This window comes from Aricia agestis, chromosome 10 (genome assembly GCF_905147365.1).
Source record: "Aricia agestis chromosome 10, ilAriAges1.1, whole genome shotgun sequence".
NCBI lineage: Eukaryota > Metazoa > Arthropoda > Insecta > Lepidoptera > Lycaenidae > Aricia > Aricia agestis.
In genome coordinates, this window is record NC_056415.1 from 13,094,665 (window position 1) to 13,118,704 (window position 24,040).

Sequence of the window (24,040 nt, forward strand, 5' to 3'; positions counted from 1 at the left end):
TCAATGTATGCAATTTTGAATTTGAAAACTGTTCGGAAGAGATTTAAGCCGAAAACTAGGTTGGACGTAACATATTTGTTTATGTAGAATATCATTGGGAAGAAGAAAGAAATGTCAAAAAAAAAACGTCGAAAAGTTTTTCTTCTCATAGATTGTCTATGGCTGGTATTACACCAATATTACACGCATCAATATTAATCACGAATCGAATCACGAATCTTCCGTGATAATAATATAATATTGATCGTTTAAGGTGAACGCACACTCCGAACCGAACGAATCGAATTTCCAGAAGGCCTTACTGGCTGGGGTCCTGCCAGATTCGACCGATTCGACACGGGAAAATATGCGAGGTGCCATTGAAATTTAAATTGAAATTTAAATTGAAATTCTATGACATGGTCATAGAATTTCAATTTAAAGAATTCTAAAATTCATTTCTTTCGGCTCGTTCCATTCTTTCGGCTCCGATAAGTGTGCGTTCACTTTTATAAAACCGGCGCCAGACATATGTTCAAATCATAAGTTAAATACCTAGCGGAATAGAGCAACAATATCGAGCTGTCAAACGAAACCGAAATTGGTTTCTGAATCTCTTTATAATTTATGGTTCAAATACGCAAACACCTATAAATTCGCCAAGTGTGGCACTGACATTTGCCTATTTGTACAGTAGTTTTCCATCATGCGTCGGTTTTTCTGCGCACATCAAATTATAAACAAACTTCAAAGTTTGTGCGGCCTGCCACACTTGTCGCGCAAACTTTGGAATGTCAATAATGGAGTGGAGTAATGACTTAGTTATCGAATTTCTTGAGCTTAAAGCAGAACCCTAAAAATTCAATTTTATTATAAAAAATTATAAATGCATTCAGATAAAATAGATTGACAGCGTCACAAAATTGTCGTCCAATCTGTCAGTCATGAATCACATGAGGAGGTCATGACTCATGAGTCATCTTTGCAATAAATGTGTCGTAAGTCGTAACCTATGATTTACACAAGTCTGGCAGGCATATATTTTTGATCCTGTTGCGCAAGTCAAAGTTTTCAAAAAGTTTGCTCAAACTTTGAAGCACATGTCTGGCGTAGGCTTAATAGGCCGAATCGCAGTATCACAGTACACTTGTGAATCGCGTGATACCACAGGTGCCAAGTGATACTAGAATCATCAATATGATGCTTGTATTATACCTACCTATGAGAAGAATAACTTTTCGACGGAAAACGTTTCTATGCTAAGTACTCACATAACAACAGCTTATCCACGGGGCTCTAAAGTCTAAACTCTAAAGTCTTAACTAATTACTAAACTTTAGCTAGGTACCTGTTGTAAAAATAAACAACTTTTACATTAAAAATCATAGCTAGATTATTGAAAAAAAAATTAGTGTCATATTGACAGCTGATATTGACTCGAAATTTCAATCAATTTTTGATTGCTCTATTTTTTTGTTGTTCTGCTAGTTTTTGCATGCTGCGATTAGAATCGTATTAAAATTATTGAGTAAATAAATAGCGTTTTAGTTTTACAAAGTTTTTAGCATTACTTTTAGAAATAAACAGTTTGCTATGCCGTTGGGTGCCTGATAATAAGAATGGGCTTTGAAATCAAAAGGTTTCAAGGTGACGTTGATGAGGAGCTTATTTGTCCGATTTGTTCAGGAGTTCTAGAAGACCCTTTACAGGTAAAGCTTAATAAATATACTTCTGAAACATGCTCTACGTGATGCATTTTTAATAAGGTTATATGACAAACGCAACTCTTTTTAGGCGCCTGCTTGCGAACACGCATTTTGTCGTGCTTGTATAACAGAATGGATCAGTCGTCAACCGACTTGTCCGGTAGATCGTCAGGCGGTCACATCCAGCCAGTTGCGACCTGTTCCCAGAATACTACGTAACTTGTTGTCCAGGTAATTCTTTTATACAAGAAATATTAACTTGCTGTACCACTGTTTGTACATTTACGAGTACATTATTATTGAACTGCACAATGTTTAATAATCCCTGATATTTATTAATGTGCTAAACATATTTTGCAGATTGTGTACAAGTTGTGATAATGCACCTCATGGATGTAATGCCACTCTGAAATTGGACTCCTTGGCATCACATTTAGTTGAGTGTAAGTATATTATAAGTTAAATATAATTTTGCTGATTTACAAATAAATATTAATCATTCAGCTTCTGTATAGGTAACACTATGTTTAAAAAATTCTACACTTGCAACCTTGTCATGAGTAGATTTAAATATCATAAAGGCTAAACAGGTCTTTTAAAATTACTGATAATAAGATTGAGTTGTTTAAACTTTATTTGTCAGGTGAATTCAATCCGAAAAGACCAGTTCCGTGCGAGGCTGGCTGTGGATTGGTTATTCCGAAAGATGAGTTAGCCGCACACAACTGTGTCCGAGATCTGCGCTCCCTCATTGCAGCACACCAGTGTAAACTGACAGAATACCAACAAGAACTGTCTGAACAGAGACTCATAATCAATGAGCACAAAAGGGAATTAGCCTTGCTGAAGGTACGTCTTATAGTATGACCTATGTTTACTCTGCCTTATATGGTAAAGTTGTTTTCAATATCTGACTGAGATATTGCTAAAAAGCAATCATAATGTCATTTGACACAAAATATTTTTCAAGGCAAGCTAGTTTTAAGATTATTATTTTTTTTTTACTTTGCATGCTTACCAAAATATAATAGCTATAAAAATATAGATATGTGTTTAGTGATTAATACCTTACTGGAAATTGTGCTTTCTACTCTAGGAGTTCATGCGTGCTATGAGAGTATCCAACCCTACAATGCGAGCATTGGCAGATCAAATGGAAAGAGAGGAAGTGATCCGCTGGGCAAATTCTCTCTCTCGAGCTAGAGTCACTCGCTGGGGCGGTATGATATCCACACCTGATGACGTCTTACAGGTGGTAATAGACCGACATAACACACAGATTGTAAATTAGTCATACTAGAGAGTCCATAGACTAACATAATTTTTTTTTCATTAGATGATGATAAAACGAAGCTTATCAGAATCAGGCTGCCCTCCTCACATAATTGATGATCTCATGGAAAACTGTCACGAAAGAAGGTGGCCACCTGGACTGTCTTCTTTAGAAACTAGACAAAATAATAGAAGGTTAGTTGTTGTACACCAAAATTAAAAAATATATATTATGCTAGTTTGATTAACATAATATTATACTAAAAACAACATATAATGGGCATACCTTTATTTAAAATAGTGTCTTTAACTGTCCGACTTATTTGATCTCATTTATTTTCTAGGCTGTATGAAAAATATGTTTGCAAGAGAGTGCCTGGTAAACAAGCTGTTCTTGTGTTGCAATGTGATAACACTCACGTTGATGAGCACATGATGGTGGAGCCTGGACTTGTGATGATCTTTGCTCATGGCATTGAATGAATGTTTTGAACTCAGCGTGCTATTTTATATAATAATATTGAGGTAAGGTTGGGACTGTATTTAAACCTGAATCTCTCCAGGAGCCTGTTTTACAATGAGTACTTTCGATTTGCCACAGCTGTCATGACTCATGAGTGACAGTCAATAAATGCGCGCTACGCCTAGCAATGACCAATTACCGCGTGGTAATTTTCCGAATCCGAGTCGAACGGGAATAATTGTGAGTCAGGTTGCAGGCAGAAAAACAGTGTTACAGAACAGTGAAATAAAACACATGACGACAATATTAAAACTTGACGTTTGTTTGTTCGATTTCAACTCTATTGTATAAGCACGGAGTTTGATTTACAGCACTGTTTTTTTGTGACCAAAGAGATTCTCTCTCAGTTTATGTACAGTGGCATGGTACCTACAGGTGTGTGAGAAATGTAGCTACTCAAATTCGTAGGTCAATCTAATGGTACAATATTTGTGTTATTTGGGTGATAAAAATGTTGTATTCAGTATTAAAAAATAATTTTGTACATTCCCCTAATTTTTTATGGCTGACTAGAAAAATTACCTACACTAATATTATTAGTTTTATCAACTGTTGGGTTTCAAAATGTATTTGCTATTTTATTAGGAGTAATAAACACGATAATGTATTCCTTTTGTAGGTTCTTTTTATAAAATAATTCTTTTATCAATGAAAACTTGGGTAGATAAAAATAGCTGACATGTTAGATGTGAGTTGTGATAGCTTCAATTTCTCATTATAAAAACAATTTTACTGTTCAGCATAATAATATGTGAAGTAATAGTGATATGAAATTCCCACACATAAGAATATTATAATAATATTAATTAGTGTATGGTTTTGTACTAACTTTTTAAATATAAGACTTTGGATTAATAATGAGTTTTTTTTACAAAACATTTTTTAAAATAAATTGTATTTAAATACTATATTAAAACACTGGGTTGCACCAATTTACTTTAACTATAACTTTAACTACAATGCAAAATGTCAAATCTTTCCATAGAGCTCGACAAGGCTTTAAATGCACGTGGCGAAAAAAGGAACTAACGCTGTCATACAAAAACGCCATTTTTGACAGTTCTCCTTTACCAGCAGCGCCCCCGCCAATGAATATGGAAATATTTGAAAGCCAATATGTCACTAAAATATGCCATAAATAATGAGTTACAATTTTTTTTTCTCCAACTTTTGAAAAAAAAATAATTCTCTGACTTCATACTAATCTGACCTACACTTCATAGGAAAATCGTCATAACTTCTAAACTATCTGACTTAGAGCCAGCGTTGCCAGACGTCCCGATTTTGGCGGTTTTTTCATCAAAATTAAATGTCCCGCGCGGGACAGGCTCAGTCCCGCTTTTCGGGGAAAGCCTGAACGTACGTGCAGCGTGCTGAGAAAGAAAGGTGCGTAATGAAGATAAGAGTGTGGGAGGTAGAGGGGTGGATTGTCTTTGGCTACTTTAGCTATCTATTGTCACGTAAACGTTATTTTAACGCAAATAAAAAGATAAAAAATTCAAAAAACTTTTGATTTTGTACCATTTTTTACTTTGTCCCGCTTTTGAATGAAGAATCCCGCTTTTTCCCTCAAAAAGTTCCAAAGTCCCGACTTGGCACAAAAAAATCTGGCAACGCTGCTTAGAGCATTGAAGTAAAGAATTTATTTAAGACGAAAATCTCCTCTATCTTTTTAAAACAAAAAAGAATCAGTTTAATGCGCTAGATTTTCCACAAAAAGCCATTAATTAAAAAATACTCATTTTTTTTTCTTAAACTTTGGTTTTTCTATGTTTAATTCCACGAAATTTATAACGTATTGCCTGAGTAAGCGTAGTCCACAAGTTTAGCAATCAAATGAGACATTTTTTATCTTCATAGGATATTTACTGGTCAGATTAGCGTGAAAGCCCGAAAAAAATAAAATGGCTGCCATTTTACAACCGTGAGAGAGAGAAAAAAATTGAGAGCCAATTTGTCGATAAAATATGCCATAGATTAAGACATTAAAGGATCGGACACCGGTGTTGGAACACATTGTATATATTAGTAGTACCAACCTCTAGTACTTACACCGACGCTGCGAACTGCGAAACAGCGGCGAACCGATTTAATATTGTCTCATCCACCAGTCACCACACGACAATGCGTTATATTGCATCTCCCTCTATTTCTGTTTCACATTGGTTAATTTATTTATTTATTTTCGCAGATATTTCACGTTTTGCAGCGTCGGTGTACTAGAAGCGTTACTATCCGAAACCCTTCACTCAAAAACACTTGACCGGTCGTAATGTGTGTGTATGTTTAATAATTTATGTTTTAATAATAAAAAAGAGGTTAAAATTTAACCTCATACATAATATAATCGACACATTATTTTGGCGAACAGTCAACCCTTCACTTGTCACCTTGTTTTTAAAATAATTAGTTCGAAATTATGTTAATTTACCTTGTGATTATACTCGCTTTAATATATTTTATACAAGCAATTAAAACGAGTATAATACGTAGGATGATGTTGAAGTTTTCTCAGGCAGAAGAAGTTCCGGTATTTGGCAGCAGTTTCAAGATTTTTGGGCACTCAGAAGGTAAGTCACTCAAAATTTGCTTTAGTAAAAATGTTTTGTCTTCGTCTGATGCGTTAGAAAAGTCGCCTAGCAGACTAGTTTTGTTGAATTAATACATAAACAAATCTTACATACTATCAAATTAAATATTTTTTACAGATACTATGAAGAGAATTGTAAGTTCTATCTAACTTATTTGATATTTCGAAGTTATGTTTGGTTTATCGTTAGTTTTTTGAGGCAAAATGGTTGAATAGCACTTTTGGGAATTGGGATTTTTAGTTTAGACTCAGCAGGAGTTTTGGTAGCCATAGTTGGTTTGGTGCTAAGAGTAAATCAAATGATTTATCTTATCAGTAATACCATGACTAAACAGGCTTAACTGACGCTGATGAGATTGCGGAGCTACTGAAGACGACTTTGGATAAGGGGTACTTATATTCTTTTGTCACACCGTTGACTGGGGATGGGAGCGCTTTCGCTCCAGGTAGGTTTTTTTAGGCTTTAGTAAAAGACATTTTTATATTCTTAACCCCTATCACAAAATACATAGCCCCTATTAAGTATTGATGTGTGTTGGCTTGGCTATTTAGCTCAGGAGCCATTATATAGGCCCTCATAAATACACTTTATCTAAAGTTTTGTGACTGGCCCATAGATGTTTTAGGTACTATCCCTATTAATCTCATTTCTCAAGTTCTTTGTCTGCAACCGCCGCATTCACAGGTCTTACTAATAATACTTTCAAAACACTTCCAGCTGCCCATTAGTATATATTATGTCTATGCAGCTGCCATTGCCAAGACCCGGCGAAAGATGCTTCTACCGTTTTTCACTCCGAGTGTTGGAATGGTTTCTTCAATATTTTCCACGAAGCTGGAGTACGACTTGCCAAAGAGCTGGCGCCGATGGCTGGCCTTGGACCGTTTTCTGCTGATCGATTACTGAGGGAGTGGAGCTTTGAAACCTTTATAAGTATCTACATAATATTATTATTGAGCTCATAAGTCATAACGAATCGTGATCTTGCATCAGCTCTGGATTGTATAGGCAGTATAGGCTATGGCTTATGGGCGGCAGCGTCCTAGGATGGCGACAGACTTCGTATTTGGTAACGGTCACACTGAGATTGCTATAACGCAGGACGACGAGCTGCTTGATGTAACCGGCATTGGATCCATGATCGTGTATGTAGTAAATTAAGTAACTTTTTAAGCTGCTAATGCAAGGCAGGGCCGGATTTATATTTTTATAAATACCATTGCCACTTTAATTTTGCCGCCCCTACGGCAAAATTAAAGTGGCAGTGGTATTTATAAAAATTTTGCCGCCCCTACGGCAAAATTAAAGTGGCAGTGGTATTTATAAAAATATAAATCCGGCCCTGCCTTGCATTAGCAGCTTAAAAAGTTACTTAATTTACTACATACACGATCATGGATCCAATGCCGGTTACATCAAGCAGCTCGTCGTCCTGCGTTATAGCAATCTCAGTGTGACCGTTACCAAATATTTTCATAACTAATTCATAAATAAAAAAAGGTAAGGATGGGAAGACCAGATATTGAAAATGTTTTTTATTACAGAAACAATGGGTTTTTAGACACTGAGAGTACTTTCAGTTCCAAAGATATTTCAAGTTTATAACGCGATAAAGAGAAGCGACGAAATAATTTACAATAGAATTTACAGTACTTGGAAGCACCCCGATTACTTGTTCAAACTTACTGCCAATTCCCAGGAACATAACCAAGTGAAAAACATTATTTATGATAACATCACTGATCTCCATTAATGGAGGTCAGTGGATAACATGCATAAGGTACACCAGTTTCAGTACCTATGTTCTCAATTCAAATTTGTGTCTGTTACTTCAGCGGACTGTTCACAATTTCCGTTTGATTCCGATTCGGAAACTTTACGTGCGTTTATTGGTCAGCGCGGCGGGCGTTGATTGGATGTCGTGCTTTGAAGTTTCCGAATCCGTATCGAATTCCGCATCGTGAATGGCGCGCTTTGGGCACGGAATATGTGACCATTTCAATGGACTAGTTGCATTGGTATATAATGATTAAGCCACTTCATTTTGCGTTTATTTCCGTGCAGGTGCTGAAAATAGCAAGTGGAAAACTAACACTGAATTAAAAAAAAAAAACCGGCCAAGTGCGAGTCGGACTCGCGCACCGAGGGTTCCGACAGCTTAAAGGTATTATAGACCTGAGTATTTGGTATGAATTTCAATTTAATACCTCTACGCGTTTATGAGGAAATGGGTAGTAAGTTTAAAATTATTAAAAAAAAATATATTATGTGATGTAACTAAAAATTTATGGTTTTCGTAATTTTTCCTTTATCTATGCTATAAGACGTTGCTTCGTACCAAATTTCAAGATTCTGAGTTCACGGGAAGCACCCTGTAGGTTTTGATTCCCTTGCAAGTGTCGAAAATTTGCGGCATAAACGGCTGTATCTTTTGATTGCGTTGGCTTAGAAGTTTGATTTTTTCACAGCTTCAAGGGACAGTAGACCTGAGTAATTGATATAAATTTCAGCTTCATACCTCCACGCGTTCCTGAGAAAAAGGGTCTTGACAGACGGACAGACGGACAACAAAGTGATCCTATAAGGGTTCCGTTTTTTCCTTTTGAGGTACGGAACCCTAAAAAGAAAGCAAGTAGGTATGCTCACTCTCTCTCCTTTAAGACTCTGGGTATGGGGTACATCCAAAATAGCTTATGAGTATGACACTAAGTAAAAGTCCTTTACAGATGAAGACCAAACCGATATAAAGGAATCCGTGCTAGAAGAGTTACTTAAATCAGGCTTAAGCGATCAGGAGATTTGTGAGGAACTACTTGTCCTGATCAGCGCCACACAGCTGACAAGCTACACGTTGGGATATGTGTTATAGGGCCGGGGCCGGACCGTGAGCTTACGAGGCCCTGGGCTGAAACTACTTAGGGCCACAACATTTTAACAGTCAGTTCGTAGCAATGACATAAGAGATCTTTGGTTCGTAGTACCAACACCTTAAAATTGTATAATAAACGTTGATCGTAGGATTCTCAGGGATACCAACAGAAATTTAATAAATTTATGAATTCTTTCGCATTATCGTCTATTTTTGACTTGACTTAGCTGGGTGGCCCTTGAACTCATGGGGCCCTGGGCCCAAATAGCCTTATTGGTAGATCCGGCCCTGGGAAGGGCAACAAATTGTGAACTTAAAACGGACTCTGTGACTGTAAGTTTCTTTTTTCCAGGGATATTGAGAAATTGGGGTTTTCCAGGGATATTATATCATGGCTATGAAGATAGCTTTGTGTACGATTTTAAGGAAATACAAAATAGTGGGAAAACCTGCGAAGAGTCCTAGTTTACCGAACATCAACAAAGTACAGTCTATGAACTGTTTATGAAACCGTTAAACGATTTTACAATTCAAATAATACACCGATGATAAGATTATTATTTTAATGTTGTTTTATTTTTAATTTTTATCCATCCATACTAATTTATTATATCTGCGAAACAAGCGAAAGTATGGCTGTCTTCTTTTCGCCCAAACCGCTGAACCAATTCTGGTGAAAGCTTCGGGTGAAAGGTACGGAGATACTGTGAGTTCCCGGAAAGGACAATAGGATATTTTTATACCGGATAAATGTGCGGTTCTCGCGCGATAAACGAATTTTGACGTAAAGGAGTTGCGCGCGTCATCTAGCACTAGCCGAATAATCGAAAAAAATTATAAGTCGTCATCGAATGGAATTTTCATTGGTCTTGGCCTGATTTATTTATATTAAAAAAAACAAAAGACGAAAATGCTGTGTCGGCAAGTCATAGCGTCATTGATGACTGATGACCTGTGTTGATGACATTGACACTTGTCACTTGACAGCTTTGTGTTTTGGGAAATTGGGGTTTTGAATTTGTTGTAATAAACAAGAGTTTTTGTTTATATAGAAAAATTTCAATTAATCAAACATCTGCTTTATACGACAGTGCATTGAATTTATAAGTTGCAAGTATCAGTTACTAAATCAAAATAACATTACTTTGTACTTTTTATGGTTAGAGGTTAGCGCCAAGTTAGCATAAGTATTTTGTGGTTTTTGTTTATAATTAAAAATGAATAACGAGAAGAGAAATGCTCGGGGTCGAGGAAGAGGTCGTGGTCGTGGGAGAGGCAGAGGCAGGGGAAGGGGGAGAGGCAAAAAAGTGCCGAAAGTTATGTCTTCTGACGAAGAAGAATGCTCTATGGAAGAAAGCGTACAGGACGCAGAAGATGGGCCTGTGGAAGAAATGAAAGAAGAGGTGGAACAAGAGGAACCCCCTAAATGTGAGTATTACTTTAGTTGAAGTCAGCAACAACTAACATGTAATAATCTGTAAACAGTAAACCAACCTTAACCATTTTATTATAAAGACACATAGTATAGTATGTATTTATTTTGCATGTAACATATACATTTCACATTTCAGTGGAAGTTCCATCTGATATATCCCAGCTTGAAGCTCCTGTGTTCACAACTATACAACGAGGGCCACCTGAGCCTATGCTGAGATTGGACTGGAGTCACCGTGCCACTCTTATTGGTGAAAAAGTTCTAAATCCCATGATCTACTGCTGTGATACATGTTCTAAGCCCATACTGATATATGGAAGGATGGTAATTATCTTTTGCAGTCTGTAATATGAATATTTAAAGTCAGCAGAAGTGTTTATTGTTAATACTTACTGCAATGTCAAATATATGACAATGTAATTCTGCAAAGTTTTAGTACAGAATAAATAATCACATCTTATATCTTTAAACGAGCAATTCTTTTATACACATATATATTACTTATATATAATTGGAATCTCGTAATCGGTTCCAACGATTTTCATGATATTTAGTAATAGGGGGTTTCGAGGGCGATAAATCGATCTAGATAGGAATCATTTTTAGAAAATGTCATTTTATTCGTGTTTTATCGAATACCGAGCGAAGCTCGGTCTAATAGCTAGTGATATATATTATGCATAAATTTTCCGGGTCCCGTATCAAATGGATGCACCAACATTTCAATTGCATGTCTAGTTTTTTTTGCTTTTTATAATATGAATTTGCTTGCTTGAGCTTGCTTCACTTCTAACAATTGTTGGTTGGCTAAAGTGTCAGAACTTTAGTAATATAATGTTGGGTAAAATTTCAGATACCCTGCAAGCATGTGTTTTGCCTGTCATGTGCACGGGCAGATCATACACACTGTCCTCGGTGTAGAGAAAAGGTATGTAAATTTTAAAAATAATGACTAATGAGTTATGATTTTTAGCCAAATCACTCGAGGTTCCATTTTTGAGAGGATGTATGTATGTGTGAAGTGGGTTGCACCAAAGGCGTTGTTATACTGAACGTTACAGTTTTCGTCAAATATGGTGTCCAATATTGACTTTAACTTGATAATTGAGATTTGACACTTCATTTGACATTTTGTTATAGTTAAAGTAAGTTGGTGCAACCCACCCTAAGTTGCCTGTCTTAGTAAAGTGATGAGTCTTATTAGACAGTATTTCTTCAAAGTTTTGCAGTAAAATGCTTACATAATTCATGAAAGGTTAAAAGCTACACTATTATAATATCTGCAGGTTTTACGTGTGGAGCAGACGGGCCTTGGCACTGTGTATATGTGTACACACTCAGGCACAAGATACGGCAACACAGGCTGCCGTAGAACATATCTATCACAGGTATAGCTCAGTAACAGTATGTTCATGCATAGTTTGTTAATACATTGTTTTATTACTAAGAATATACCCCATAATGAAACAAAATTATATTAAATTTTTCATCAGGACATGTGAATGCAGTTCTAAAATATATATGACTAAACTAAAAAACAATTTTTAATTTTTAGAGAGATCTTCAAGCCCATATAAACCACAGGCATGTATCTTCTGGAGCAGCTGAAATGAAAGCCGAGCCTGAACCACAATCTGCATCTGTAGCAGTTGTCAAACCACTTTCGGTAATATCATGTTATTACTCTTAATTCTGTATTACCTTATTAAGTCTCCTATTTAAATAGATGCTATACTATTTTTTATTAAAATACGATTCCATGCTCCATATAATAAAATAATAAGTTCTAAATGTACTTCATATTTTTATAGTAAATGCAACAAAAAAAATTAGTTTATCAAGGCATTTGTAACACTGCTCTTTTCTGACCTATGTATTCATATATGGACTGATAGATTGTACTAACAGAAAGGCTGATTCCTAGGCAGATGGCGAACCTAAGTAATTTGTTCGCGTTAAGTCAAAACCGTCTAACCAATCACACCTAGCATTAAATTGACTCAACCAACCAATTTAGTCGCGTTAAGTCACCGATCACTGCTAAAATTGAATTGACACAACCGACCAAATGGCGTAGGTCCGGCAAGCCTAGGAATAAATTTCCTCGATGGTACAAACCTTTAGACATAGAAACTAACATGTGTTACTTTCATGATGTTCAATCCACTTTTATTTTATTTTTCCCCTACGTCGGTAAATGAGGATCTAATTACTAATAAAAAAACAATATAAAATTGTTATGCCCTACAGCAAGTGTCATCGAGCGCGGCGTCGAACGTAGCTGGCGTGGCGGGCGACCCGCGAGCGCACGCGCCGCACGCGCCGCGCGGACGCACCAACCTTATTACAGTGCCCATCCACGACCAGGACTCGCACAACTATTATAACTATTATCAGGTGACTTCTGTTTAGTATCTATATATTAATACGTGAGCCAAAAACTTTGTATCCCTTTTGACGAAAAATGGGGAAACGTAGGTGAATGAAATTTTGCACAGTTATAGCAGGTTATAGTTTATATGGTGAAGGAGTGCATCGAGCTAATATTATTTTGAAATTATGCTTTTATCGTACATTTTTTTAACAAATGAAACATTACACACACTACAACACACACACACATGAGAAAAGACAGATTTTTAAGTGACAAGCCTAAACATACGAATTATACTCTTTTATTTATGGTTGAAATCTGTTGACAATAAGTTGTCAAATTAAAATGGATTATAATTTTTTTATTGAATCTAAAATACTATTAGCACAGAATAGATAATAGTTTAGACAATGCTTACACGGCCAGTCTGAGATCAGCTGAGTCCCAGAGACAAGAGATGAAAAAAATGATAGTCAATATTTTTTTTACAAAATATAGGTAGTAGCTCTAATGTCGTTGAAACTAAGGTCGAATTTCGACCATTGAGCGATCTCTAGTAATAATTAATATGCATAATATATTATGTAAATTAATCAATTTTAATATCATCATTACTTTATTAAATCTTTAGTAAGTAAGTACCTATGTGATGTAAAATCAAAAAGGCAAAAAAATATTTATATATCGCTGAAACAATTTTGTTAAAATTTTGTATGACGATATTTTTAGTTCAGGGACATGATATAGAATATATTTTTTTATCTTGAAAAAACTTAATTGAAAATTCTCTCATTTCCAGAAATTGAGAAATAGTGAGGATGTTTTACGAGATTTTATTGTTATTCCCACGCGGTCAAAACACCCCGATTTGACATTTGTCAGTTTGACAGTTTTGACAATTCATTTACTGAATTGATTGAGAGGAATTGCTAAATGTGACCATTTTAGCCCCGCAGAGTATAGTTCAGAAGTGAGCACTAATATTGAATTGTAATCCACAGCAAAGTAGCAGCGTGCCGGTGGCGGTGACGCACTCGATGTCGGTACCGCCGCCCTCCTACTACCCCGCCCCGTACGCGCCGCCCGCCACATACGTCGCGCCCGGTACGTGCACGCTAATTACGTACTTACACGCAACAAAATCGTACGTACACGCCTACGAATAATAAAAACTAACTAAACGTAACTCCCATACTTCAACCGTTTTGAATTTGGTTCCTTTTCGCACACATAAAATTTCACACGTGGGAGAGCCATGCTTTGGCACGTATGGACCGGAGAAATACCACGTTCTCACAGAAAACTGGCGTGAAACAGCGCTTGCGCTGTGTTTCGCCGAGTGAGTTAGTTTACCGGAGGCCCAATTCCCTACCCTATTCCCGTCCCTACCCTCCCCTATTCCCTTTTAAAAGGCCGGCAACGCACCTGCAGCTCTTCTGATGCTGCGAGTGTGCATGGGCGACGGAAGTCGCTTTCCATCAAGTGATCCGTTTGCTCGTTTACCCCCTTATTTAATAAAAAAAGAAACTAAAGTATGGCAATAGCTGCGAAACACTAACACTCAAATTTACGAAATAAAGCCGTTGACAAACAGAGGCGGCGTAAGCCGTGGGCGGTGTGGGCGACCGCCTACGGCCTCGCGGTCTAAAGGGCCTCGCGCCCCTTGGAGCACGAGATTTTTTATTAGGATTTACAAGTTAAGATACTCATATATTCATAAATAAAAGTTTGAGTATCAATAAATTCACACAATTAATTTTCCTTAGTTTTTATTGTTTGTACTATACAGGCAATATCTGTAGATTTGACTCAACTATTTAAAAATAGGGCAGGTTCGTTGTTCCTAATGTCATCTGTTTCCAATCAAAACTACAGTGGTATCTCAATCGAAAACGAATTATGGAGCTGGTAGCCAAGTAGGATAAAGTTACTAAACAATAACAATTATTTTCATTACTTAATTTATTGGAATGAAGCATTAATATTGTGTTGTGGATGTGACGACGCGTGCATCGTGTATATTATTTTCTTTATATATTTTTATTTAATTAGTATATTGTTACAGGTGCCACCATGACAACTCCGGCTGGGGTGACACCGATGCCCACTCCAGTGCCTTTACCCGTCAATCCCATTCCAGACACAAACCGCTGGCCAGAGGGTTACCAGCAGCCCAACGTTCCTGTGCAGCAGTGGCCGCAATCTCAGCACCATTATTACAGATAACTACAGAATAACATACAAGTGATGTGCTTTGTATCTGATTGAGAGGACATGTATTATCATAATAATAAGAAAATTATGTAGGTAATCGAGTGATTTTTTTGTAGTTATTCCCTAATGTCAGCTGGCTATTAGGCGTAAAAAGGAACGGAAATAATAAACAAAACCTATTTTTATTGTTATTTATTAACAACTAAATAATATTATTTACATTTTCAATCACACTTGTAACAACAATCAATATGGGATTGCAATTCAAAAACACGTTCACTGGGATTAAATTTAAACCCCTAACCAATAAAAATATTTATACCTGATAACTTTATGTATTTCTTATCTTTGTCTGGCCTTCTGAAAACCTCACACACAGACTGCGGAGTGAGCGGAACTCGAATAATTAGCGCGTGTTCAGACCAAACTAACTATACGCCGCCGAATGTGAGCAGGCTCACTGTGAGCCCCAGTGTGAACGAGAGTGAACGTGAAAATATACGGTATCGAATGTCCACGCCTACGCCTAGCGAAATGGCGTATTGTCGGTTAGGTGTGAACGAAAAAGTGAATTTGTATGGAAATACAATAAACTGCGTAACGTTCGCTCACAGTCAGGTTGGTCATTGGTGTGAACACGGCCTTATACTCACGTTAATATTTTTATTACTTATGGGGTTAAGGCATAATACATAATACAAGTATAAGAAATAGTACACAATTCAAATTGAATACCATACAGAATAGACTAAATTAGGACTAATAAATAAATTCGTCTGTTACAAAATTATTCTTTACAAAAATACCTTGGCACGAAAAAAAAATTTACGTTTAACATGACATTTTTTTTCCCTACATATCTTTATATATTTCGTGAACATAAGAGCTTGTGGTTTGGCTGGCTTATACTTGTTTTAAATCCGTCCTGATCGTGTGGAAACACTGATATTTTTTAATAAAACTAATAAAGAAACTGAAATTATCTCGACGCGCATGATTTTTGTCGGCTTATTTGAAATGAGTGTTATAAAAGGACGGATAACAATTGATTTATGTAATACTTGTTGCCATAATATACAGTCAAGATGTATAAGGTAGAATGGTAGAATAGAGACTTCAAATAGTAAAGCAAGTAGGTAACTATTTCATATACCTACACAGTACACTACCTTAAGCTGGTCCTGATAGTTTAAAAAGATTTTTTATTTCGACACTCATTATTTAAACAAAGTTTATTTAAACCACACTTTAAATACGCTCTTCTCTCATAATATCATTGACTAGAGAGAACTTTTTGTCAAATTGTATTTGTTACATGTTAAAATACTCAATGCGAACGATAAAAATTAAGTATAAATTAAAGGAGCTAAAAATATTTCGTTTATCTATGACAACGGTTATTTACATATTACAAAACCCGCCACATAATTATTACAGATTTTAATACAGGCTTGAGGTGTGCGCATATTAGTAGTGCACAGTAAGCGCGTTCGGGGCGTTGAGTGTGTGCCGGCGCGGCTGCCCGGCGCGGCACCCACACCGGGCGCTCGCCATAGTAACCATGAGCCACGGCACGCTGAGCCACGGCACGGCTCGTCTCAGTGTGCTCACTCCTTAATGCAGCAAACGCTTTAGTTGTTGCATACAGATAATAATTATAAATTATGCGCGCGGCATTATAAAGCCTTCCACACTAATATTATAAATGCATGGCGTGTCTGACGAACCGATTTTGTTGTAATTTTGATGTGGAGATATAAGAGTGCGACATAGACATAGAAGAGAGGTGCAACCCACCCATTATCTTGGAAATATTTACTGCTCGACAAACAAATTTTGGCGCTGCCGAGTAACAAGCAATTTTGTGTAATATAAAAAACCGAAAGCTTATTTTGAGGTCGCGTTACTGCTTGGAAATTAAAGCGCACGCACAAATGACTTTAATATATTTTGTATCATCTATCAGTATTTGAAATGAAATTTTACACTTAATAATATACACGCACCTCACACCTTTTTATCCTCAGTAATACTATTACATTAAATAATGAAATTGCTCACATACATTGCACAAGGAACAAATAGTAAAACTTTTAAGGAACACTTTGTCTACATGTCAAATGTGCTTGTTTAATTTACTTAAGTTTAATCAAAACAGTTTATATGTACGCAACTCGATAACCATGAGATCGGCTGCAGTAGGCAATACAGTTTGCATAGGCAAACTGTATTGCCTACTGTAGTGGTTCTCAAACTGTATTGGCAACAATGGAAACTAACTTCTTAAAATTTATATTTTTGACAGACCGCCAAAGAGAATGTTTTGTCTTTGAATGAATTGTCTCCATGCTGGTGTCTGATGACATTTCCAAAAATAATTTCTGTATCGCTTGCGGAGCCCCTACAAGGTACGCGAAGCACCCTTTGAGAATGGCTGGCCTATTGTATTTGCTATTTGTCCCTTCAAGTACCACAGTCATACAAATTAAATAACCAATACTAAAAATATTCACAGCCAGTGTTAGATTAGAAAATATTAAATGCAATTTTGTAACAAGATATATTTCATTAATTGTAAATTGAGGAAATAATACAATCAAAGGGCTCTAGAATTTTGCACAAAGATAAGGAGCAAAAACTAGAATTAAATTATGAATTAAAAATTAACAATAACATTTTTATAAGTCAATGAAGTTTTTTAAAACTTAAGTTTCTAACACTGAACTGTCGTCTCTTATGATATTTTTTGGACTATAATCATGATGTTTTGGTAGTGGGTGGCGGAGGCTCTGTGCTGATGTCCACCAATGTAGCCTCTGCGGGGACTGTTGGCTGGTTAGAGTCAGCTTCGGCAGGGAATTGCGGTATCACATGTGATGACTGCATCTTCCTAACTGCTTCCATGTTTACCTTTGTTGATAGATTTTTCTGTCTTGTTTGCTCTGAAGTCTTTGATAATCTCTCGCTTAGTGCTTTTAGAGCTATTTGTCTGAAATACAGAAAAAACACAGTAAGGGATGGACAAAAACATACGTAGAAAAAGATGGAATGATGACAAAAGATATTGGAAATGAATTAATCGGCTCGGCCGTGCGCACGCTCGCCCGAGTGTGAGCATGCCGCGCGAGGCGGGCCGCGCCCGAGGCGGCTCGCTTGGTGTGGACCCGCCTAATACATAATTTTACAGTACTACTTTATAGTACTACTATTTCTATTTCCCCAAAAAGGGAGTACAAAACTAAAATGTACAAGAAAAGCAAAAAACTCAAATTTTATTCAGAATAAATTTTTGCAAATGTTCTCTGAAAGTCTACATGATGCCTACCACCGGTTCGGGAACTAGCCCGGCGAGAAGAACCGGCGTAAGAAACTCGCAAAATCTTAAGACAAATAAGGAAGCTAAGTGATTGAACAAATTAATGTTTTTAATAATATACAGCAACTTTAAGCAGTTTACCTCCTCCTTTCCATGTCTTGAGGTTCTACGCCGGGCATGGAAATGGTCACGCCTCGTGAGCTCATAGCCAGGTGCACGCGACGCGGACTGGGCGAGCACACGCCGATCCGCACGCAACATCTATGAACTGGCCCCAGTATTCCACGAATCACTGGCTGAAGCACTGTAGGGAAGAAACTGAAATGCAGATATTATGTCTTAATAAAATTAGTAATATGAATTACAATAACATAATATTATGTTATTGTGATTGTAATGTGTTACACTCTCATTTCTTATGTTTGTAATTAGTTAGCTTGGGAACTAGATACTTATTGTAAGCAGCAATGTTACAATACATTTTTATCAAAACATGTTCAATCTAAATAAGAATAAGAAAGAAAATTACATGATAAAAGTGTCCTTTTAATAAATTTATAATCACATTTTAATACAAAGTTAGACCTTATATATATCCACCTTAAGCTTTTATTTAATGTCATTATTTGCAGATCTCAGTCAAAGACATGGGCATACCGAGTGGGGGGCAGGGGGGCAGGGGGGCAGCTGCCTCCCCCCCCCCCCCCCCCCCCCCCCTGTATCATGTGGACGTCCCTATCTAGTACTTTTATCTATAAAAATTAAAAATTAAGAAAACGAATTTTTGTTATTTTTTTCCAATACAATATTTTTACAACTTAAAATTATTAATTTTTTATTCTTTATAAACCCCTAGCTTATAAAAAATCTGATTTGCCCCCCCTGAACCTAGGTACACCCATAGTCAAAGATATCCCTGGGTTAAATATTATATCATGAGATAGATAATACTTGTAAGTTGTAACCCAGTGTTAACTCTACTCTAGATCACTGAAAATGAGCCTGAGAACAGTAAAGACGAACTTATCAAAACTGAAGTTATCTGCCATGTCACCGCGGGTGCCACTGCTGTGCCTCTGCCAGAACCTCAGGTAGGTCCAGGAGAGGAGAGTCCCGCTGCCCCACATGCACGGATATGTGCCCTCAAGTGCTCCAATGGCCCACAATATAATGGCCGCTATGAGCACCAATAAAGGCACAGATCTGTTTGTAAGTTTACCTGAAAAGTAAAGTTGTATTATTACAGTTGGGTACTTATTTAAACTATAAAAGTGTCCACACTATTAAGTTATGATGAATTTTCTAAAGTATATTATTTCATCAAGTCCCATACGTTCACCGGTGAACAAGACAAAATAGAATATCTATTGTCTTGTTTTCCCAAGATCAAGCTATTAACCCGTCGATCGTGGGAAAACGAGACGCACGATCGCAGACACAATAGATATTCAATTATTATGCGGCACCTGGATGCCTCTTGGGAGTTGATGGGTTAAAACTCTTGCACAATATTTTGTTTAATTTCTGTATGAGTTGTTCTATGCTTATTATAACTAAAATAATCAGTCCACAAATATAATAAAAGTATCATAAATATAATAAGATACTTAAACCTAAGTACACTTATTCTAAATGATTCTTGTAGAGCCATCTTACCTAATGGTGTTTTAACTAGCAAGTGATCTGGCATTATCTGCTTCACAGCTACACTTACGGCCGCGAGGTATCCGGCTAGACCATGGACATGAATATCAAATAATAACGAGGTGTCTTGGGTCCATGAGAATATCAGCAAATAGTAGAAGGTTGTCAAGAAAGCTACACCTATATTCGTGAGAAAGAAAAATTTCATCATTTCCATTTGACCCCATAATGGTTCTATTAGCTTTCCACATAATCCCACTGTAACTATGTCTATAATCACTTCCCATAGATGTATTTCTAAAAACCAGAACGTGAAAGTAGACCACAATTGAAAAGAAGGTGGCAACAAATATCCGGGAGTAACACTTAGAACGTTCACAACATCTTCGGAAAATGACAAAATATAGCCTATTATCACTACAACACAAATAAATTTCACTGATGGCGATGTGTTTCCTAATAATGCCGAAAATTGTTGTCGTAAATATGGTATATTTCGACTAAACACTCTAAGCGCGGCCATCTTTATGATAGTTGTCAGTTGTCAAACTGACAAGTGACATCCAACGAATGCTCAATGCAGAGCATAGAACGTGTAAAAAATGAAGTGATGCGTTCATAGATTAAGGTATACCTACATGGATGCGTTCATTATAAAAAAAATACCATTGCAGCCACAGAAATAAATCAAGATAGAACGGCTAAGCGAGTGGAGTACGCGTATTTCAATCTTGCGCAAGATTTGTTGGACGTTCATTTAGTATGCGCGCCCGTCTCGACTTGATTACACCAGAGCGGTTGTGCCTCATTGCGCAGTGTCTTATTGTAAAAACAGAAGTACGAAAGTGAATCGGTCAAAAGGAGGTATTTCTTTCCACGGGTAAGTTATATTTTGTTCTAACTAAATGCAAAGTAAAAATTGACACGATCGATTCCTTAGCAACACACGCGCGTCGCCGTTCTATCTTGATTTATCTCTGTGATTGCAGTTAGCCGCGTACTGAACTACTGAGTACTGACAGAGCGAGCAGCCTCGCGTGGCAATTCCTCGGTCGGTCAAGATGTGTTTTGCCCAAGGCAAACGCACGTGCTGCGGTGCTGCTTCGCCCGAGCGTGCCGCGGCCCTAGGCGAGCATTGTCGGTTTTTGTCGATGCTAAAAGGCACCTCGGTCCTCGGTACGCTTGCCGCGCTCACTCAAGACGTGGCGTGAGTGGTGAGCGTCGATGCTGGCTAAGTCTTACGGTTGCTCGGCCTTGCCGCGCGAGGCAGCCTCGGATAACGGAATAGAAAACTTACACACCGAGGCCGCCTCGCGTGGCATGCGTACTGCGGTCTGCGGCGAATGTCCCAGGCTGCCTCGCGAGGCTGCTCGCTTTGTCAGTACGCGGCTAATTTACGCCTTACGGCAATAGGCGGGTCCACACTCCACTGTCCACACAGAGCGAGCAGCCTTGCTAGGCATTGTTCTCGCGCGGCAAATACCTCGCGAGGCTACTCCCTCTGTGTGGACGCGCCTCACGAACGAGCGTGGCAGCCTCGTTATCATTGCGATGCTGCCTGCAAACGACTGAGCAAATCAAAAGGCCGACACTCGGTGGCTCAGACGAGGCACGTGCACACTTACTGAGGTGCTTCGCGCGGCGAATGCCTCGCGAATCTGCTCGCTCTGTGTGGACACACCTAATTAGCAACATAAAGAATTATTTAGCCGTATTTAGGTAACGATATGTTTTCGTTATAAAAATATTCTTCATAATAATTATAGGCGCAACGTAAAGGTCAATCATAGCATAACTAATATCCTAAAGTTTTCTTTGTATTAGATAGAAATAAATATTCCAAAATAAATAGGTAATAATAATTCGCCCACTCAAAATACAATTTCCTAGTCATTTTGAATTTTCTATATAGAAAATGCAACAGTTGAAATTAATTAAAAACACTTGCAACAATCAGAAAACCATTTTATTAGCAAGTAGTACAAAACATAATATTATAATCATGTGAAACATAGCCCATGAACCTAATACTTAACAACTAATAAAAATCAAATATTCTTATACATTGCAGCCATAATTATAGTCCGTCAAGAAAGTGAAGAAATTAAAAAGTGGCAACATCATAGTGTCATTCCTTTTTTCTTAGATTGATTTTAAAGGGATGACACTACAATGTTGCCACTTTTTAATTTCTTGACCTTCTTGACAGACTATACATATTTTGCAGGAACATTTTCCTTGAACTACAATTCTGCAACTTGATCTTGTCCCGTGTACACGGGTAGTGTAAGATTATATTTTTGTATTATACCAGGGGGTAAAAATCTACCTCCTAAGTAATGTTTTGTATCTTTCAGTATATCAGGTTGCGCACACATCTTCGGAGCTGAGAGAGATATTAGAAGAGAAGGCTTTAGAGCATTTTCAGAGTCTGGCCCCTTTTCTACATTCCATCCACTAGGAATATCAACACTGCAAAAATAAAAAAGGTAAATTAAGCATTATAAAAACAAAAAGTATCTTTTTTGTATCTATTATAATTATTAGTAAGTCATTTTTGTGAATTAACAATATAATTATTTATTTTATGTTAATTTAAAAAAGTAAAAACATTTACCTGCACACTGGCAATGCTGAATCAATTAATGCATCCAGGGCTGGTTTCAATTCCTCCCTGACAGGTGGCTTAAAGCTGAATCCAAATAATGCATCTACCAACAGATTATATTTTGTATTTATATCATTTGTGGCAGGCAAGTTACTGAGAATTTCAACACCAAATCTTTCACATTGTAAGAGAAGATTTTCGTATAGTGGCTTTGGTGTTCTTTTGGGGTAGTAAACAGCAACATTGTAGCCAAATAGTCTCATATGGCGAGCTGCCACTAGACCATCTCCCCCGTTGTTACCCGGGCCACATATTATTAGAGCAGACTTATGCCTAAAAAATAATATATAAAGTATTTAAGGTTATCGAAATCACAGATACAAATTATTATTATCTAATTAAAATGTTGATTGTCTGTCGCACTATAATATTTGGGATAGTTTTAAAATATTTTCTAAATGAATAATATATACAAGTTATTACTTACGAAGTTGGAGGGTACACACGAGCTACCGCCGTAGCTACGCTCAGTCCAGCTAGTTCCATCAACTGATCAACACTGAACTTATATTCGTTGAACAACTCTTGATCAAGTGCTGCTGCATTTGCTTGCGACAAATAGTTCATTTTTATCTTATTTTGGCTCACTGCTTGTGCAGAGTTGGTACAAAAATATGCTAGCCTTAACTGTAAATTATATTATTGAAGTTAATAAAACATAGCAATATTATTTCTTCCAAACAATTAACTAGTACTGATAAAAAAGTAAAATAATAGTACAAAAATACCAATATAATAAAGTACTCTGTGAAAAATACTTACTACTACAGCACTTGCGAAAAATCTTCTGATGATCATTTAAGTATTCACATATAAGTTAAATTAAACAAAATATAGTATAATTAATAATAATTGTTTTCCTAAAATCCCAAGTTATGTAGGTATTCGCCGAATATAAAAACAATGTGACATATGTTTCTAAACAGTGTACCTTCTGTCACCTGTGACGTCTGACGTTTTATTAATAATAATAATAATCTTTATTTAAAACTTTTAGCATCTGTTACAATGTGTAGTTATAATATGACCTAGAAGTAGATTACAGTTGTATATGAACTTACGAAGACAATAAATAACAGATTTAACACATATTATATAACTTTGGCGCCTGCACTAGGCTGAGCCTGTCCTGCAGATCACCAATATATTTTCCTTCTTTTAGACATATAGTTTAGTTAAGATTTAAATTAAAAAAATAGGTATAATATTTGAAAAACAAATAAAAGAGCCTCTGGCTACTCATTAAAGATTTTAAATTTTATGTTTTAAGTGCGCGCTGTGTGTGTGTGTGTGTGTGTGTGTTGTCTATCTATATAATTATCTCTCGTAGCAATTGTTCTTTTTCTTGATAATCTAGAGTTTTGAGCCAGTTTTTAACTTTTCTCTTTACTTCTATTAATGAACTATCTTCTAGGACGTTTTTTCGTTTTACATTATTGTATATAAATG

General features: G+C 36.7%; 4 protein-coding genes across 5 annotated transcripts; 2 read left to right on the plus strand and 2 right to left on the minus strand.

Moving 5' to 3' along the window:
* Nucleotides 1-1,438: 1,438 nt before the first annotated feature.
* On the plus strand, nt 1,439-3,685 carry LOC121731396 (E3 ubiquitin-protein ligase NRDP1). Of its 2 annotated transcripts, none has more exons than XM_042120798.1 (7): nt 1,439-1,688; nt 1,774-1,916; nt 2,046-2,128; nt 2,329-2,534; nt 2,782-2,940; nt 3,022-3,152; nt 3,302-3,685. In XM_042120798.1, the coding sequence occupies exons 1-7, from the start codon at nt 1,599-1,601 to the stop codon at nt 3,438-3,440; spliced, it is 951 nt and encodes a 316-aa protein (XP_041976732.1). In that variant the 5' UTR covers nt 1,439-1,598; the 3' UTR covers nt 3,441-3,685. The 2 variants fall into 2 exon arrangements, with proteins under 2 accessions (XP_041976732.1, XP_041976733.1); XM_042120799.1 differs by having other exon boundaries at nt 1,440-1,688; nt 2,782-2,937.
* Nucleotides 3,686-9,923: 6,238 nt separating this feature from the next.
* On the plus strand, nt 9,924-15,055 carry LOC121731394 (E3 ubiquitin-protein ligase Hakai). The gene is made up of 8 exons (XM_042120797.1): nt 9,924-10,368; nt 10,512-10,699; nt 11,229-11,303; nt 11,662-11,763; nt 11,931-12,041; nt 12,626-12,772; nt 13,751-13,853; nt 14,815-15,055. Exons 1-8 carry the CDS (start codon nt 10,158-10,160, stop codon nt 14,973-14,975), a joined length of 1,098 nt encoding a protein of 365 aa, XP_041976731.1. The 5' UTR covers nt 9,924-10,157; the 3' UTR covers nt 14,976-15,055.
* A 1,492-nt stretch (nt 15,056-16,547) lies between these two features.
* Nucleotides 16,548-20,472, minus strand: LOC121731393 (transmembrane protein 115). The gene is made up of 4 exons (XM_042120796.1): nt 19,936-20,472; nt 19,303-19,498; nt 18,421-18,597; nt 16,548-17,952 (listed from the first exon to the last, which is right to left on the minus strand). Exons 1-4 carry the CDS (start codon nt 20,444-20,446, stop codon nt 17,721-17,723), a joined length of 1,116 nt encoding a protein of 371 aa, XP_041976730.1. The 5' UTR covers nt 20,447-20,472; the 3' UTR covers nt 16,548-17,720.
* A 1,401-nt stretch (nt 20,473-21,873) lies between these two features.
* On the minus strand, nt 21,874-23,479 carry LOC121730967 (NAD(P)H-hydrate epimerase). Its single transcript, XM_042120218.1, has 5 exons — nt 23,354-23,479; nt 23,019-23,218; nt 22,541-22,864; nt 22,137-22,395; nt 21,874-21,998 (listed from the first exon to the last, which is right to left on the minus strand). Exons 1-4 carry the CDS (start codon nt 23,387-23,389, stop codon nt 22,167-22,169), a joined length of 789 nt encoding a protein of 262 aa, XP_041976152.1. The 5' UTR covers nt 23,390-23,479; the 3' UTR covers nt 21,874-21,998; nt 22,137-22,166.
* Nucleotides 23,480-24,040: the final 561 nt, after the last annotated feature.

Excerpts from the sequence above, each read along its gene's own strand:
- LOC121731396 (XM_042120798.1), top strand. The coding sequence starts at position 1,599 with ATGGGCTTTGAAATCAAAAGGTTTCAAGGTGACGTTGATGAGGAGCTT. Across the intron at positions 1,689-1,773 it reads TTCTAGAAGACCCTTTACAG|GCGCCTGCTTGCGAACACGC; the intron begins GTAAAGCTTAAT and ends AACTCTTTTTAG. Across the intron at positions 3,153-3,301 it reads ACTAGACAAAATAATAGAAG|GCTGTATGAAAAATATGTTT; the intron begins GTTAGTTGTTGT and ends TTTATTTTCTAG.
- LOC121731394 (XM_042120797.1), top strand. The coding sequence starts at position 10,158 with ATGAATAACGAGAAGAGAAATGCTCGGGGTCGAGGAAGAGGTCGTGGT. Across the intron at positions 10,700-11,228 it reads TACTGATATATGGAAGGATG|ATACCCTGCAAGCATGTGTT; the intron begins GTAATTATCTTT and ends GTAAAATTTCAG. Across the intron at positions 11,764-11,930 it reads GTAGAACATATCTATCACAG|AGAGATCTTCAAGCCCATAT; the intron begins GTATAGCTCAGT and ends TTTAATTTTTAG.
- LOC121731393 (XM_042120796.1), bottom strand. The coding sequence starts at position 20,446 with ATGGCCGCGCTTAGAGTGTTTAGTCGAAATATACCATATTTACGACAA. Across the intron at positions 19,499-19,935 it reads GCTAGTTAAAACACCATTAG|GTAAACTTACAAACAGATCT; the intron begins GTAAGATGGCTC and ends TTTACTTTTCAG. Across the intron at positions 17,953-18,420 it reads CAAGACATGGAAAGGAGGAG|ACAAATAGCTCTAAAAGCAC; the intron begins GTAAACTGCTTA and ends TCTGTATTTCAG.
- LOC121730967 (XM_042120218.1), bottom strand. The coding sequence starts at position 23,389 with ATGATCATCAGAAGATTTTTCGCAAGTGCTGTAGTA. Across the intron at positions 23,219-23,353 it reads TTTTCGCAAGTGCTGTAGTA|TTAAGGCTAGCATATTTTTG; the intron begins GTAAGTATTTTT and ends TATAATTTACAG. Across the intron at positions 22,396-22,540 it reads TCAGCATTGCCAGTGTGCAG|TGTTGATATTCCTAGTGGAT; the intron begins GTAAATGTTTTT and ends TTATTTTTGCAG.